Source organism: Astyanax mexicanus, chromosome 10 (assembly GCF_023375975.1).
Source record: "Astyanax mexicanus isolate ESR-SI-001 chromosome 10, AstMex3_surface, whole genome shotgun sequence".
NCBI classification, from domain to species: Eukaryota; Metazoa; Chordata; class Actinopteri; order Characiformes; family Acestrorhamphidae; genus Astyanax; species Astyanax mexicanus.
Window position 1 is genome coordinate 40,428,530 of NC_064417.1, and position 17,651 is coordinate 40,446,180.

The window sequence follows — 17,651 nt, forward strand, 5'->3', positions numbered from 1 at the left end:
AAGGCAACGGCAACAGAAAGTCTATATAGAGAGCACAGAGTATATACATATATAGCCCAGTATAGCCTACTCACAAACAGCACTGTATACAGACTTCAACTACAGCCCTGTGGATGAGGCTGTACAGACAATCTCTTTCTCAATCCCCCGTCCACATTCTCACTCTTTCTCTTTTGCCACCGGCTGTGATCAGATTTAAACCATTTGGCCGAGACCAGAACACAAGAGCTGTCTCCTTGGACCAATCCTAGTCCAACCCCCCAGCCAAAAATCAGCCACAAAATGAAATCTGGAATCAAATGAAAGGGAGCAATATGGCTGGAAGCCTCCTCTGTTCCTCCACTGTTCAGTGCCGTCCAGAACTCTAATAGAAATTAGCCAGCCATCTCCATCAACATTCAGACTCCATCCACTTGGTGCATTTATTCAAACTGAGCAGTTCATTCTCACAACCTAACTGTTTGTAATGAAACAAACATCCGTTTGATTGGCCGGCTATAATGAATTATTTTGTTCAAGAACACAACATTTAATTAGAGTAATTTGTTGTTTTTGAAGTTGATACAGAAACAGCACCAGTGTTTTAGTCTGCTAATCAGCTAGCTGGCATTTATTTTTTTAACAATTAGTGCTTTTATTAGTTGCCTTACCTCAACGGCTGCCGAGATAACGTAGATAACATCAACAAAAAGTAAACTTGCACAAGCGTTTAAATGCCTGTATTTACACTGGTGCTGTGTTTACCTTACCAGATCTATCCTTAAACGCACAGAGAATACTGACCTAATGAGAACTTTAGAACAGATGCGGAGAACAGAGTAAAAATTGGTATCTTAATGTGGGGTTAGAGTGCTTAAATGGTGGAGTGAAAATAACAATGTGTGGGGTGGAACCCACGACAGAAAAGTCAATATCTTCATCCCCTGAGCCTGATCTGATCCACATGCCTCTAGACAGAACTTGTAAAAAGGCTCTCTTTAAGTGATAAAATCTCTTCTAATGGAAAGCCCTCCTCCAGCCATGCATGGTATTACTTTCCCCAGGCTGACCTTGATGGTGTCCACAGGAGCCAGAGAAGCGTCGTTCCAGGTGACATAGCAACACTAATGCTGATGGAACAATTAATATGGCACTTCAATTAAAACCGGGGTAGGCAATAATGCCCCTCCGTGTCATTCGGGGGCGGGCTTCCTCTTCGCGGGACATGCCTCGAATGAGCAAAGAGCAGAGATGGGGATCAGCAGCAGAGCTCTTTTACAGCCGAGCCTCTCGCCGAACGGCGCAGCAGCTGCCGTGGCCCACAATGCTAATCATGCTTCGCCACGCTGAGAATCGGCTCGTCTCTTCGGGTAAACTATTACTGTGCGGGAGCTTCAGAGACTATCTCTCGGAGGACTACGCAAACACAGTCCAAGAGGTGGATTTGCGGCCAGATGCTACTCAGGGGATGTTTCGCACCAACCTCAGAGAGGAGAAAAACACGTCCTCTCCCCTGCAATTTAAATTCACTTAGACCCACCATGACTGAACCTGCTGTCTGATTCGCATTCATTTATCCAATTCATAAATAAGAAATGTCGCTCTCGCGCCGAAAGAATAAACTGAATTATCGAACCCAAAGGAGAAGTTGCACAAATTTATTGTAATACGCAGCTTCGCTGTAACATTAATTTGGTCATTTTCCAAGCGCAAGCAATTGAGAGCGGTGCACTAGAGATGCCTTGGCAGCGAAGGCTCTTTAAAAATGCAAATTGGTAACCTAATCAGACATGGAAAGCAAGGATTCTTCTAATTCTCACAAGAAAAGGTACAAATTACTCTTTCACGCATTAATGACACTCTTGACTTCTTTGTTGCAAAATGTGCTCCGGTCTTAATCAAACCACAATACTTCAGCGGCACATTTGCTTGGAATGTTGGCTTCATTCATTGTCCTTTATATTATTGTATTGTATGAAATTGATTTGTGTGGAGCTGTGGAAGAATAGGTGATATGCTTTATGAAGTGAATTTCAGCATAACCTGAGTAACACAGAGGGCTTTCGGCTGTTATTATAGCGCATATGCAGGATCAAATATGCAAAGTGAAATTCATCTGTGACACATTAGGTGCTGTACACACTGTAATAGAATGCATTCCATTATCCTACTTTCTGGTTTAGGCAGACTATATTAAGGCACAGAGAAAAACTGCACTAGTTTCTAGTAGAACATCAATTAGTTGGGGGAAGAAAAAATGCTTGGTCTGCACACTGTCCCCATCCTTCTTGCCACAATTAACAACTTACCTTAAACAAAACACAGTAAATTACTTTGGGAACCTTGAGCCAGAAACAAGTGCTATTTTTATCGGGGACATTAACCATGCATTAAAAGGCAATGGCAATTAATGAGGGGTAGGATAACAACGACAGTGCACCCACCTTGACGAGTTCATAGTGCTGGATCCCGTTGATCCCCACGTCGGGGTCGAAGGCAGAGGGGACCGGATAGCGGTTGTTGATCGCTGTATTCTCAGGGATTGATATGTTAATGACGGTGGACTGGAACAGCGGGGCATTGTCATTGATGTCTTCGATGAGAAAGCGGATCTTGACCAGCCGAAAAATCTCGTCCGGCAGCACGGCCACCTCGATCTCATAGAAGCAGCGCTTCTCGTTGAAGACTCCAGAACAGAGCCTCTCCCGGTCGATTCGATTAGCGGTGGTGAAGATTTCCCCCGTGCTGGCCTCCACCCTCACCAAAGGCACATCGCCTGTCTTATAGACCGGTTTGAACTGCAGGGCTGAGGACAGCTTAATGTTGGGGTCCAGGTTGAGGTCCAGGTCTGTGCGCAGATTTCCAATGCGCACATTCTCTGGCTGTTCCTCCTTTACCGTGTAGTCCTTCTCCTGGGCCCAGCACAGTGACACCAGGCAGGTGAGGATAAGCACCAGAACATGGGCCTCGCTCGCCAAGTCCATGCTCAGAGTGGGTGGGGATCGCTTCTTGTAAGGTCTGTAATTTCTATGGTAATAAGGGAAGAGGAGAGAAAGGAAAAGATAATTGTTGTATCCACAACCATGTAACACACAATTACACATTCAGCTATAATTAGCAGTCCTTTCTCTCTTGGGTTTTTGTAACTGACCTTTCACATCTTAACAAGTGAGGAGCAAGCTGGCTTCTTAAATCTATGGGACAGCATTTAGTGGTGTTCAACACAATTAACCTTTGGAGCTCCCCATCAAATGCTGACTGTGTGGACAAGGGACTGCTAGAGGTTCACTTAACTTTCACAATCATGCTAATTAAAGCCGTTAACCGTTTCCAGACACAAAAGACGCCGCCATCTTTCTTTTTTTTTCTTTTTGATTTTTTTTTACAGATCAAATATTTTTCACACTTCTAAAATGCACAATTTTGATGTTCAACAGCATACAATGCACCGGCATATAATAACATATTTTGAGTTCTTTAATCATTTTAGGACAAAGGCCCCTTGTCTCAACTGATTATAATTATCTCGCCGAAGAAAACAAAGCCATATTTCTAAGGCACACTCACATGATTTATGAATCAGCATTTTGGCGCCGGTTGCCAACTCAATGGCTACATCAGTCCTGTCAGGGCATCATGTAAATAAAAGTTGCCAGAGGGCTGGGGCCTTCACTCCGCGCCAGCAGCTCAACTAGGTCATTGAAAACTGGTGGGGGAGATGCTGAGCACTTCCAAAGTCTGGGTATTGTTACTCTACAGAGTTTCATATGCTGTGCTATTTCTGTAAGAAAATGTGATTTCTGTAATTTCCCCAGACACTCTGAAAAGCCATTCTACTCGCTTTCTCTTTCTTTTAATCAAAGCAATGGTAACAATATGAAAGTTTAAAAAGTACAATCTATGCATCTTTAATTTGCTTGACTCCAAAAAGCTTTGCCCCAAGAGTTGACAGATTCTCGCGCAGCCTTTTTTGAAGGAAGGATACATTAAATATAGCTTTAGCATATTAATGACTCTAATATGTGACAGTAGAACAAGGGCAGAGAGAATAAAGTGCTCCTTTCTGAAAGTTTCATAAAAAGAATAGTGGAGAAATATTCAACGGAAGGAGGACACAAATAATAAATCCTCAGGCTTCTGAACAGTGATGTACGCAGTTATTTGCATTCGCGCATCAGATTTATGGGGATCTAATGAACGAATCGTTCAAAATATTTCTAGCCTTGGTGGCTGAGGCACACAATAGCGCGGGCTCTGGGATCCACTTCAGCCATCAAAAATTAATCGTGAGCGGATGGTATGAGCGTGACATTTACCATCAGCATTCTATAAGCCCCCTGTGAGAAGAGGACTTCTTTAAATATATGGGGTTCACGGAGGCTGTTTTGATGTGCGAGAACGGCAAACAGAAGCTGGCTCAGGTCTGTGCTGTCAGAGCATGTTCTGTTTCTTGCAGTGAGTGCTCTGTGGCAGACCTCTGGAGAGACTCATTAAAGGTGTACTGGACAAAGGAGCGCTGCTCACGCTATTTACATGACAGTGATCAATGGGCGGCTTATTCTTCACACTGATTCGCAAACCGCTAGCCGTGTGTTTGTGTGTCCTTTGGAGAGACACACAAAAAAAAAAGAGAGGGAGAGGGGAGATCATGATATGCTTTACTTTGAAGTTTGGACCTGTTTTAAGACAGCCAGGCCGAGCTTTTGCTATTCACCTACTGTACTGGGATAAGCTCGAAAGAGTCCTAGGCTGTGCCCAACAATGCATAATGAAGAGAACTCACTGGCTAAGGAGTGCATTGCAGGCTGGTGAATAAAAGATGAAAAGATGATCTAGATTCTTCGACATACAGTAGCTCTGTCTTACATTGAGGATGACGTGGGAAGGCCTTTGCAGTGCATTCAGTAGAACCGCCACCTCTTTCAAGTTCTTTGTTGTGAAGAAAACCTAGTTTGATACAATCCCACAATGCTTGTTTATTCAAAATACGGAGGGTATCCAATAATAATGAGATGTACAATCCTTCTGAAAATGAGCCCTGCTGAACTTACGTAACCCAAAATAGAACCGAATAGTGTACACAGAATAAGCACCAGCTCAAGTGAGTGCTGTCTGGCATTTTGTAAGGAGCTCTGCTATCCAGGGACAGGAAGCTAGGATTAGACAATTTCACAAGGGAGCCCACATGTCATTCCTCACCATATTTAGGACAGTTTATCTTGTTGCAAAACATGTATAGCCATTTTATGCTCAGATTTCCTCCGGGGACTAACTCTCTCAAAACTATGCTCTAGATAGATTCGCATGGCTTTGAGGTTCAACTTTCTCAATCTTTTTTCGAAAACAACAAAAAAAAAAAACTTCCAGCTTTGCAGCGTATTGGGAGAGTGCGTCGAGAGAAATCACATGTGCAAGTGTCAGTGAGGACATTTTTCCTGCTCGCACTGGGTCCCAGTGATCTATTTTGAGCGCTGGACCATGGATTCCACAGAGTAGGCAAAAGCCACCCTTCCCTCCGGAGCCCGAGCTGAGGAACACACCGAGTGTGGATCACTTTACAAGACAATGTGATGGACTGAGCTGCCTGTTTTTATTATGAGCCGAGCTGTCAAGGAGGAAAATATCTCGCCAGCCCGGGCGCACTTCATCTTACATCGCAATGGGAGGTTTGCTTTGAATAATTGTCTGTGTGCATCAGGACTGTCTACTTCTGTCTGTGGGATACGGGCGCCGAGTTCTTGGAAGAAGGTGCGCGATATTCGCAGATTAGAACCGCGGAGCCAAATCACAGCTGTAATTAAACCGTGCAGGCGTTTCGCAGAATTATTAAGGGTGCTTATGGAAGTTAATCTGGGCCAAGTGCCTAAAGCATGTCACTTACTGTAAAACTCATTCGTTTTCATCAGTCAGGCACCGCTCTCCCCATTGGTTTAAAGGAACTTCACGCCTGCGTGTTTCTTTGACATTTCAATGTCTTGTTTGAATTTGCCCTCAACCTCCTGCCATCAGCAGCTTGAGGCCCATCGCCCCCCTGCCAGCTGTTCGGCAGCCTCCCCTACCTGCTCTCCCGTCTCTCTACTAAGGGTGTCAATCTTCTCATCCACTGAGGCCTCTCACGTCTCTTTTATTCATTATTCTCCTTTAGCTCATCATCAATCTCATACAAAGTAGCCACTCAGTATTTACAGCACATAACCCTTAGTACAATTGAACATCACAAAATTTACCTAATTTACTACAGCAATATCACAATATCAGATGATATGAAGTTTGAATAAATTAAGATAAAGATTCCCTGCTCATTCACAAGCCTGAACGCCTAATTTGACTGGACGATTACATACTAAGGGGACTTAATAACACTCTGTAAAATATTAACCAGACTGAAATCAACATGTGAACATCAACCAGACAGAAACAACTGTACAACACTATGCAACCATTTGGGCAATTTTGTAACCTATAGTTACATAAGTACAGATCATCTACAGAGAACAAAAGTCTTCATATTTCAAGGCACAAGGTACAATATACTCTATGTCCAAATGTTTTTGTGCAGCCCTTCTAATGAATGTCTGGAATGTTCCTCTACAGAAGTTCTGTCTGTCAGTAGAATAGATGAAGAACTCTCTGAAGCAGATATACAGTCCATGAACCTGCTGGCACCACAGGAGAATAAAGTCCCCCAGCAATGAGCCCTTTAAAGAGGTAGAACTGTGTCCTCTGGAATGATGGTGATCTTCCAAAATTCTGACCTCACTACTTCCCTTATCACTGAAAGCAATCAAACCATCAAAGCGATGTTCCACAATTGAGCAGGAAGTCTTCCCTGTTCAGTACACACTGTAAGTCCAACAAAAGCAGGATAAACTTTTTTATTTTTTAAATACCCTTGATTTAGGAAGGAACAATGAATGAGCAGATGTCCTAATACTTTTGTCCATACACTATAGTGTATTGCTTTCTTCCAACACAAATAAATTTTTGCATACATCTCAAATTACATTCAATGTTTTGCTGTCTATCATTATCACTACTGTATAATGGATTATATTTACAATAATGCACGCACTTAGACTCAGTGTTGAATGTCATTTTCAGTAACAATAATACATTATTACACACAGCATTGTGGTGGTTATAGATTTTTGAAGGGTGTTCTGTCTTTAGAAATAAACAGCACAGCAGTCGTCCTGCTTTGTTGGCAGTCTTAATGGGCATCGTGTCTTTCGTTCCCGCTATCTCTAAATTTTTCCATCAGGACAGATGGTAGACCCTCTAGATAGCACAGTGAGTATGGAAAGGACAGCACCGCAACCTTTACCAAGATCAGTACATTTGTTGAGATGAATACCACACCAAAACATCTGTACAAAAAAATTCTAAAAAGACATTGGGTTTTCAATGGGGCTAAATTAGTGGGACCTTCAACCCAACTGATTAAAGTAAGTCTACAAAAAAACATCAGTGAATAATCATTTACCAATTTATCAAGTGGACGACTTGGGAATGCCCATGCCTGTATAAGTTGTGAGCTGTTATCTTGTAAGTGAGACTGAACATTAGCCAATTTGCTAATGAGCGTTGGAGTGAGGACTAAAAGTTGGTGCCAGATGAATGTTAGATTCATTTTCCAAAAACGTTTTGCTGGAATTGTATTTTTCCTTGATGCACAATGTCACATGTGAATAAGAAGGCATTACTGCCCAGAGTGGACAGTGCAGTGGGTGGTAATGATCGTGACCAGCAGTGTCTGGCTGCAGCTGACCTTGTATACACAAAAACAAGTCTGGCGGACTTAACTAACATACATATTCAATGCAGGAGGCTTCCACAGGACATGACAAAAGTCATGGGACATGATGCAATTTTCTGTGTTCCTAGCTCTGTTCCTTAAATGTACTCTGCCTTGCACATTTTACTATTCTTCAGGACAGAGCTGAACAGTTGTACTCAAAGACCAGGTTTGAGTACCTGTGCTCTGATACAATTATATTAGTTTAAAATTCAGGTTAAACTTAAGCATCTGCAAGTGCTGACCATGTGATTACAGTCTGACTTAGTCTGATGTTCTTAACGCTGATCATAAAGCTCAGGCATGATCAATGGGGAGGAATTAACATACTAAATAGGCTGTCAATCGAAAAGGATAAACAGATGTACTGAATGCAGCGCAAGTCGATTTATGGCTGTCAGCAATGATTATGCCTCCAAAGAGTCATGTCAGCCATTTGCCTAGAAGTTTCCATGCAGTAAACTGACAAAATAACTTACGCTCAAATCCAGCTGAAAGCAAAGCGTGCGGATGTTTGTTTGCCCATTACGACGAGCCATTAATCACAGTCAGGATATTTCACTGCGCTAATTTGCCCTATAAATAATCTTAATAAAACTTTGATTTAATTTCTGGAACCAACATCCGTCAAGCTATTGTGACCACCTTCCCTTAAAAAAAAAAAAAAAAAAAAAAAAAAAACAACAGCATGTCAGCGGCCAGTTTGTCATTTTCTCTCAGATTAGCTCACTTTATTTAAAAAAAATGCTTTTAATTAACAATCAGCAAAAAGAGACCAAAGAACCTCAAAAATATAGCAAGTGTTTTAGTTGAACTTCTCTGTCCATTAGCCCTGATAAGCTTTGTTTTTATACATTAGATATATATTACTAATAATGTAAGTGGAATTTATTACACGTCATGTTCATTATAATTCCTATTACAACCTATATAACACAAAACAGCGCTGCAGCTTTTTTTTTGTACATTTGGAAAATATGCACACTCAATCCATCATTGATTGCCATGCAAATAAAAAAAAAGTGTCAATAGAGGGCACTAGAGTGGTGAGAACTGGATTAGGACTAGCACAGAACTTTTCTTCAAGTGTTTAAAGTCTTGCACCACTGCAAACCGGAACCCCTAATATCTACGATTCACTAATGCATCTGCTCAAATGCAGTTTATACAAATAAATATATAAAACTGCACCATCATATACTATGTATATTATGTATTAGTTAATTGCCTTTATTTAAAAAAAAAAAAACTAAGCAACAAGTTCAAGGTCGAATATTTTTCCCTCATTTAACCGAGTCACATAGCCTAAATGAACTCTATTAAAGCACATTTGCTTCCCCCTCACCATTATGACATCAACTCTGACTGAAAAAAAAATGAGATAATAATGAAACTACAGACAGATGCAGATATTGTGACAGAAACACGTCTTTTTTTAACCTTGATTGATTGTTTCTTCCACGCAGACTCATCACTGAACACAGCGTGATGGCAATAACGAGCTGTGCAGAGCTGCCTAAGTTAAAGCTCGGGTGACACTTTTCAGACATGTCTAAGTTAATACAGCTTATTTTCACTGCAGATCATCATCCTATTATTATTTGCTATAGGCTGTGCTGTAGTTTAGGCAATCCAAGACAGATGTGCTGTAGGATTGCTACAAGAGAGCAGACAAAGTTACGCCCACACGGGTTTCCAGACAGGTGCAATTTACAGGGGAGAATTTTGTATTTTGTGTGGAAAAGACAAGACAAGATGCCGTATGTATATATAATGTTGGAACAACCACAAATGAGACAATACTAATTCTAATTAAAGTGAACAAACTGTCTAATGGAGAAGATATATATAAATCTACACATTTCAAAGAACAATATTTATATTATATGTGTATTAATTTAGCAATTTAAAATATATCTTCTAAATTTCTAAAACTTACTTATTTTACACATCACATATATAGGGTTTTTACTTGCTATATGTTTTGGAAAGTATGGGAATGAATAAACAATGATTTTATTTTAAAGCGTGTCAAAGTGTGTCTTTATAAGGGGTGTGAAGTAATTTACAATAAATTTACAATAATACATAATTTGATCAGGGGTGCCTATTGACATTACATAGATAGATAGATAGATAGATAGATAGATAGATAGATAGATAGATAGATAGATAGATAGATAGATAGATTTCACTTTGGTACATAAAGAATTTAATTAGCTTCTTCATACATTAAAAAAAGGAGTAAATCTGGCTCTGCACAAACTTTTTAAAAGTCATTTTTGAATCGTTCAACATTTTACGTCACCAGAGAATAAAGATAATACATTCTCTTTGAAAAACTTTGCTTTGTTTAAAAAGCATTGCATTATCATCATAAGTAAGTACAGTATGGACTAGCAACTTAAGTAACTTAAATAAAAGGCCCAAGGAAGTCAACCAAGGTGTAATTCTGATGCGCTACCAGTAGGTAAACTGTAAAAAATGAAGCTATGTGTAAATATCACGGCATTTACGGACTGGTTATCATAAACTACACAGAAAACGAAACGGCCAGGTGGTCACAAATCCTTTTTGTAATGAATGTGAGAAAAGATCAGAGTGGAAACGCGGTTCTTTTATGGCCGTGTGCAGAATACATTACGGCATGCTCCCAGGCGGGATCCTGCTCTATCAGACTGATTCGACTAATTTGCTGTGAGGGACGGCGTCGTTTGAGTGGACTTACTTAGCTAGTCGCGGAATTACGGCTAACCGGGAAAGCCCGTCAGGCGGACGGGGCTCGGCTTTCGGCTTTGGAGAAATGACGCTCCCCGGTGCATCTCCAACCCCGGCGGAGAAACAGGAGCAGGAGGAGGAGGCGGAGGAAGGTACCGGTAAATTTCAACCCGCTGGAGTTTTGGAGCTGAACATTGATGGATATTGGGCCGGTTTAGAGGAGACTGGAGCGGATGGATAGATGTTAACAGTGCTGTTTTTGAACGAACATGGAACATGTTACATCGTAGCTTTGAGCTAGATGAGCCAGAATATACGGGATATAGCCTATAAAATTAACAATGTATATAACCTATAGAATAGAGAATATACATATCCTATAGAATTTTCACTGCATGCTTATATATATATATATATATATATATATATATATATATATATATATATATATATATATATATATATATATATATATTATTATTATTAGTCATTAGTAGGCTGGATTTGTTCTCCAGCTGTAAACAAGACTGACTATACGCTACGTGCAGGGATTCTGAAGCGCTGCTGTGCAGTATTAGTTGGACAGGTTCACGTGTGGGCTGCATGCGCGAGGAACACTCCATGAACACTCCACGAGCACTACTGCACCACAATAACCTGTATATAAGCCCAGTTTAGTTAGTCTAGTCCAGATATGATAATCAACAGTCTAAAGAGAAAAACAAAATAGCTATAGGTCTGTCCGACATATCTTAGTGCAGATTTTAGCTAGATTTAATGTTTTATATAAAACTTACAGTAGCGCAAACTAAGTGAAGGGTGCTTTTTTGTATTTGAGTGGGCAGCTAGGTTAGTTAGCTAGCTTGGAGTCCAGTAAGTGTAGCATATAGTGTGAATGTGGGATGTGTAACAATGTGTGTGACTTAAGTATTATATTAAGTAAGGTTGTCTATCTATAGCTATTTTGTTCCATAGTGCACTTTTTTATTATATGCTTAGCTAAGGAAGGCTACATCAGTGCGCGCTTTCTACAAGCCGGTCCGACTAAATCTGACATAGGTTAGCTTGATTAGGTTATTTAGCTGGCTAACCTATGTTTTGTACAACCAGCTAGCTTATATACAAAAATATTTATATATTAAAAATAAAAAGAGCGTTAACAGTCTTTAAAAAAGTATAGGGGATGACACAGTCAGCCAGCCAGCCATCCTCCAGCTCACCGCTCTGTTTGCCAGCCAGTGTTCCTTTCACACATTTAGGTTAGCTAGCATTTTAGTTAGTCAAAGTCTGAGGTAAATAAATAAATAAATTGAATAAAATGAAATAAAAAAATTATATAGCTACCATAGAGAATTATTCAGCTCATAAAAACGCACATTTAGTCAAATTTATCGACAGAAGCACACAATAAAAACACTTACCGTGTATATATTTTTTATGTTGGTGAATATGAGCAATTCCTCTCAATTCCAGTCACGTAGCAGCATCACTGCTTGAGGAGAGATGAAGTGCCCGCGCGTCAGGCTGAAGTGGAGAGCGGCAAGAAAAATCCTCTTCACCGGCCAAAAGCAAGCCGCCTCGCCGCGCCGACGGGTCGGTATCCAACTAAAGAAAGCGCTCCATGTCCGCGGAAAAAGTCTACGGTCCACAAGCGAGCGGCGGGAAACATTAGTGGCGTACTTTTTGCGTTTGGCAGCGGGAACGCGGGCTAATTCCTCCTCCTCAGACCGATTCGGGTCCACGCGCGCGCGCAGCAGCAGCACCGGCGGCTCCAAGTCGGTTACTCAACAAGCAACACTTCTGACTGAAAAAAACACACACCAGGAGAAAGAGAGAGAGAGCGCGCGCAAGAGCGCAAGAGCGCGCGCAGGAGCGAGATGGAGAGAGAGAGAGAGCGAGAGCAATAGAGCAAGGGGAAGGGGGTGGAAAAAAAAAGAAGAAGACGACCACTCATCACTCGAAACACTCGCAGAACTCTCCCGGGCCACACGCATACACACACAAACACACGCCAACAACTAGCCTACTACTACTATTGCACTGAAAATTTGCTGCGTCTCACGCGCGAGTGCGCGCAACAGAGAGCAACCTTTCTTTTGCACCGCAGCGCGTGAGCACCCTGAGCACGCCAGTCAGTTCACTTGTCACCATCACTTGTTTTTTTTTTTTGGCACAATCACAGAAAAAAACAAAAGCCACAAAAGCCGCCCTGATGTTCAGTAAAAAAAAAACACCCAAGCACGGGTCTATTGTAGCGTTAGGTGCACTGCTGTTGGTGCTTGCGTTTCCCAAACCGAGCAAGATGAAAGCGTGCCTTGACGCGGCATCACTCCATCACATACCCTGATACACACACACACACACACACTCGTCGTGCAATAGCCAGCCAGCCAGCCTCAACAGCCCCGGTTTGTGTTGTATGAATTCAGTCCGCTAACCACGCCCCTGCGCCCGCCTCCCCCGCCTGGCGTCAGCAAAGAGGGCGGGGCTTCGTGCATCCTCCTGAAGCAACGCCGATGCAGGAGACAGCAGGGCCGCTGCTCCAGCCACACGCTGGATGGAAGAGGGGGGCAGTGTTCGCTCGGCAAATAAATACTCCTTTCTGACAGCAGTCATCGTTATTGCTTCGAGATTCAGGACTGTTTTATCTACCAAAGATGTGTTTATAATCATTTATATGTATACGCTTCTAAAATTTTAAATTTAAATAATGGACAATGGTTCACACTAATGAATTCTGATTTTTTTTTCTTTTTTCAACATCAGTCCAACTCAAGTACAAATATCCACCTAATAAAATTGAGTAACTTATATAAATTAGGTCTATTGAACATACAAGCATACAGCTCTATTAAGAGACCACTTCAGTTTCTGAATCAGTTTCTCTGTTTGTTTTTTTTTCTCTGATTTATAGGTGTACCTGTAAGTAAAATTAACATTGTTGTTTAATTCTATAAACTACATACAACACTTCTCACAAATTCTAAATAAAAATATTGTCCTTTAAAGCATTTATTTGCAGAAAATGATAAATGTTAAATGATAAATGATAAAGCTCTCAGACCTCAAATAACACAAAGAAAACAAGTTCATATTCATAAAAATTTAAGAGTTCAGAAATCAATATTTGCTGGAATAATCACTGATTTTTAATCACAGTTTTCATGCATCTTGACGTGTCCTCCTCCACCAGTCTTACACACTGCTTTTGGATAACTTTATGTCACTCCTGGTGCAAAAATTCAAGCAGTTCAACTTGTTTTAATGGCTTGTGAACATCTATCTTCCTCTTGATTATATTCCAGATGTTATCAATTTAGTAAAATCAAAGAAACTCATAATTTTTAAGTGGTCTCTTATTTTTTTTTCCCCCAGAGCTGTATAAATATCAGGGGAGTAAAAGATATTGATGTATCGAAGTATGACAGTATTATGTTTTGCAATGCTATAATATTTCTCAGAAAATGCCATACTGATATTTTTTTATTATTAATAATTTACATGATAAAGATTGGTGTCAGACATTGGTTCATTTTGTATTGCATTTAAACCCTGCCCACTAGAAGAGTAGTATTGTACTGTTCTGATTAAATAAAAAGTCAACTTTTTTTTCTCTGATATTAAGCATATAATAATCTGTTGTTCATACAATTAAATTCATTGCACAATATACTGTATCTCATTGCTAACTGTATAGCATTGTGTGTAGACAACACCAAATATGTTTTATTTGCATTAATGTAAAACTAAACTAAACTTAAATAGACTTACAACATAACTAGCACATTTCTCATATTAATTTTACTATATTTCTGATGGCCTAATGTTGCATTAGTGAGTGGTCTCTGCAGCATTTAGCCAACTTCATGCCATACTGAGCAGCAAAATAAGCAAGTTTAAGAGGTACATTAGTTGCCTTGATTAAACAAATACACAGTGATGGTAGGTGGGGCAGTATGCAAATATATGAAGACAGAAACCAATAGAAAAGGTCAAACATCCACCCATCCATCCATCCATCCAAATATCTAGCCTGTCCATTTTACCCAGCTTTTTCACTGGGTTTTCAGCTCAAGGTCCTGTTTCAACATTTCACCTGCTGCTCCAAATTGAGAACTGGGATTGAGGTCTGCTTTTTTTTTTTTTTTTTTGGGTCAGAGTGTCCCAGTGTTCCATCCGGGGTGCAAAAAGAATGAGTGAGGAGTCACAACTATCTGCAGCAAGTCAGCTGATATTGGTCATATTAGGACAACAGGTTCCTTGATGGTATCACGTGGAACTATCATTGTCTGGTATGCAAACCAGCCTACATTATTAAAAACACAGATATACAGCAGTGCTTCTATGGAACAAGGAAGTGGTGGTTAGAGCGCAATGGATTGTTGGTCCATTGGTGTGAGTTTGACATTTTGTAGCACTTTAGCATCCCTAAAATCAGCTTCAATAGGGTAAAATTAGAAACAAAACAAACAAAAAAATTGTTACACAAAAATTTAACTGAATCTGGACAGAATAACTTAAATAACAACTGTTCAAATAACCTAAATAAGTTCATTATAAGTATGTCAAACTATCCTTCGTCATTAAAAATGCACATAGACTGTACAGTTATTGATTTTACATATTAGGGAAGTGGTGGCTCAGTGGTTAGAGCACTAGGTCATCAGAAGGTGTGGGATTGATTAAGCCCATTAACCTTCTCTGTCCAACTCACCCTTTCAAATACAAATGGCTCCACTGCTTTCTAAAAATTAGAAAATAATAATTGTATAAATTTTCTGCCACTACTGCCCTAAAGCTAACAAAATCGGTACCACTTTAAAATAAGACTACCTTTGTAAAGGGTTTATAAATGGTTTACAATTAGTTTATTAATGGTTACTAATTAGGTTGTAAATGCCTTAAAAATCATTAATAATCAGTTATAACACATACGTAGAAATGGCAACCATACAGATGGCTGTGGGTTCACTATTTGGGAAACAACAGGTCATGGTTGCCCTTTTTATGTATGTGTTATAACTGATTATTAATGATTTTTAAAGCATTTACAACCAAATTAGTAACTATTAATAAACTAATTGTAAACCATTTATAAACCCTTTATAAAGGTAGTCTTATTTTAAAGTGGTACCGCAAAATCATCCAGAAGTGAAGAACTAAAGTATTGTATCAACCCAAACATCTGTCCAATCAGTTTTACCTTTTATTCTTAAACTTTTTATTTCATGAACAGAAATCATTTTGCGATTTTGCAATATTTCTGCAAACATATCCTATTGCTGAAATAACACCTGAATTGTCGGTACAATTTAATGTACAAAAACCTTATTGCAGAACTGAATCACAAAAAGATAAAGAATAGATGCAATATGTAGTGAGCAGCATCAAACAATAAGAAGGCTCTTAGTCTTTGGATAAGAAATAATGGTAACACTTTCTATGAATGTCATCTTTATAAGACTCTATAAACATACTCATAACACATTATAATGCATTCAAGGCATTATAAACATGGCTATACATATTATAAAAATGTTTAACTCATTATAGCCATGTTTATTATGCATCATGAACTGTGATTATAATGCATTAATAGCTGTGTTTATAACATGTTATACATCAATAGCAAGAAACTCAGTCCCTGCTTGCAGAGTTTATCATCCAACTTATAAACACACCCTCAATAATCCTATAAATATATTTTTAACCCCTCATAAATTATTCTTATCTTGAATATAATATTATTTATAGTCAATTACGATGTATTATAACAGGTCTTTGTGTGCTCTAAGTAAAGGGTCAGACTTTCATTGTAGGAGTAGATTATCAATGATAATATACAATGACTTTCATTGTAGGAGTAGATTATTAATGATAGAGATATACTATTTCAGCATATATATTATAAGCGCAGCTTATAATGTATTATGATCACAGGTCATACTTGATTTTTATAAATATTTATATCCATGTTTATAATGCCTTATGAATGCATTATAATGTATTATAAATGTGATTATAGCGTCTAATAAAGATGACATTCATAGGACGTGTTACCGAAATAATTGGGTTCATATTGAGATTCTTGTCTTTAGTAAATTAATATGTTATTATTGTGGCACTAAATTTGAGCACAATGTGAGACTTTATTGAGATCTATACTAAAGCTGAATGTGATATTACTGATCTCTTGTCTCAGAGCTCTCAGGAGACATATTTGAGCAGTAGGAGACTTATCCTCATTTGTCATTTTGTCTTTCCATGCGATATTATTGTTTTCTAAAAGAAATTACTGAGATATAATGAATATCTCATTTTTTTGTTTTGTTTTCTTTACTCTGGGAACAATGCATATGAATGAACCTGTATAAAGTTGAGCCAAAAAGTCTAAAGAAAACGGCAAATTCATCAGGCTAATTCAGTGAAAGGGCAACTCAGGGTAATGATCTTTTGGATCAGATTTTTTCACACATTGCACACAGAGAAAACACTTTTAATTGGCATGATTCTCGTGACCCCCATGGACCATGTCAGGACCCCCCTTGGAGGTTGTGACCCCCAGGTTAGGAACTCCTGCTGTAATATGTCTTCACAGAATGGAGACAGCACGACACTTTTCCCTCTATGAAGGGTACAAGTCTGTCTGTGGGAAGAAATACGACCTGAAGCTGGATGACTGAAAATCACTGCAGGTCTAAAACTCAATAAAGGTCATTCCCTCAACATGTCCACATTGATCATTCCATTAATTTTGTCATTGCTGCTATGCAGCAAATCACAAACAATAACAAGTCCCTTCAAGCGGTCTGTTGTATGCTGTGGCTATTACCCCAGTTACACCAATTGCATTCACCAGAAATATGTGCTACAGTTTAATACAAGCTACTCCCAGTTCTGTATGTGCTCAGTTTACCTATTTAGCGCCATTAAATTAAATGGACAAAAAAAAAATAAAGAGCCAGTAGGCCTAATGAAGAGAGAATGTAGGGGAATCTCTATATGGGCAATATAATGTATAGTCCTGTTAATGATTTTGTGGCCACTGGACTTAGAGACATGTCTTAGGGGGGTGGAGTTATGGAGGGTGTGTGTTGTGTTGTGTGTTTAGTGATTTTTTTTAAGGTGCCATTTGCCAAATTAGGTGCATGTTTTGTAC

At 39.4% G+C, this 17,651-nt stretch overlaps 2 protein-coding genes across 4 annotated transcripts in view; both read right to left on the reverse strand.

Moving 5' to 3' along the window:
- Positions 1–12,871, reverse strand: part of pcdh11 (protocadherin 11) — a 302,855-nt gene extending 289,984 nt beyond the window's left edge. For all 3 annotated transcript variants that reach the window (XM_007246463.3, XM_049484499.1, XM_007246464.4), the window contains exons 1-2: positions 11,914–12,871; positions 2,424–3,006 (exon numbers count right to left, since the gene is read on the reverse strand). In XM_007246463.3, coding sequence (XP_007246525.3) covers positions 2,424–2,963 — 540 coding nt within the window. In that variant the 5' untranslated portion in view covers positions 2,964–3,006; positions 11,914–12,871. The remainder of the gene's footprint in view (positions 1–2,423; positions 3,007–11,913) is intronic.
- Positions 1–17,651, reverse strand: part of LOC111195823 (uncharacterized) — an 825,186-nt gene that overhangs the window by 466,146 nt on the left and 341,389 nt on the right. The window lies entirely within an intron of this gene.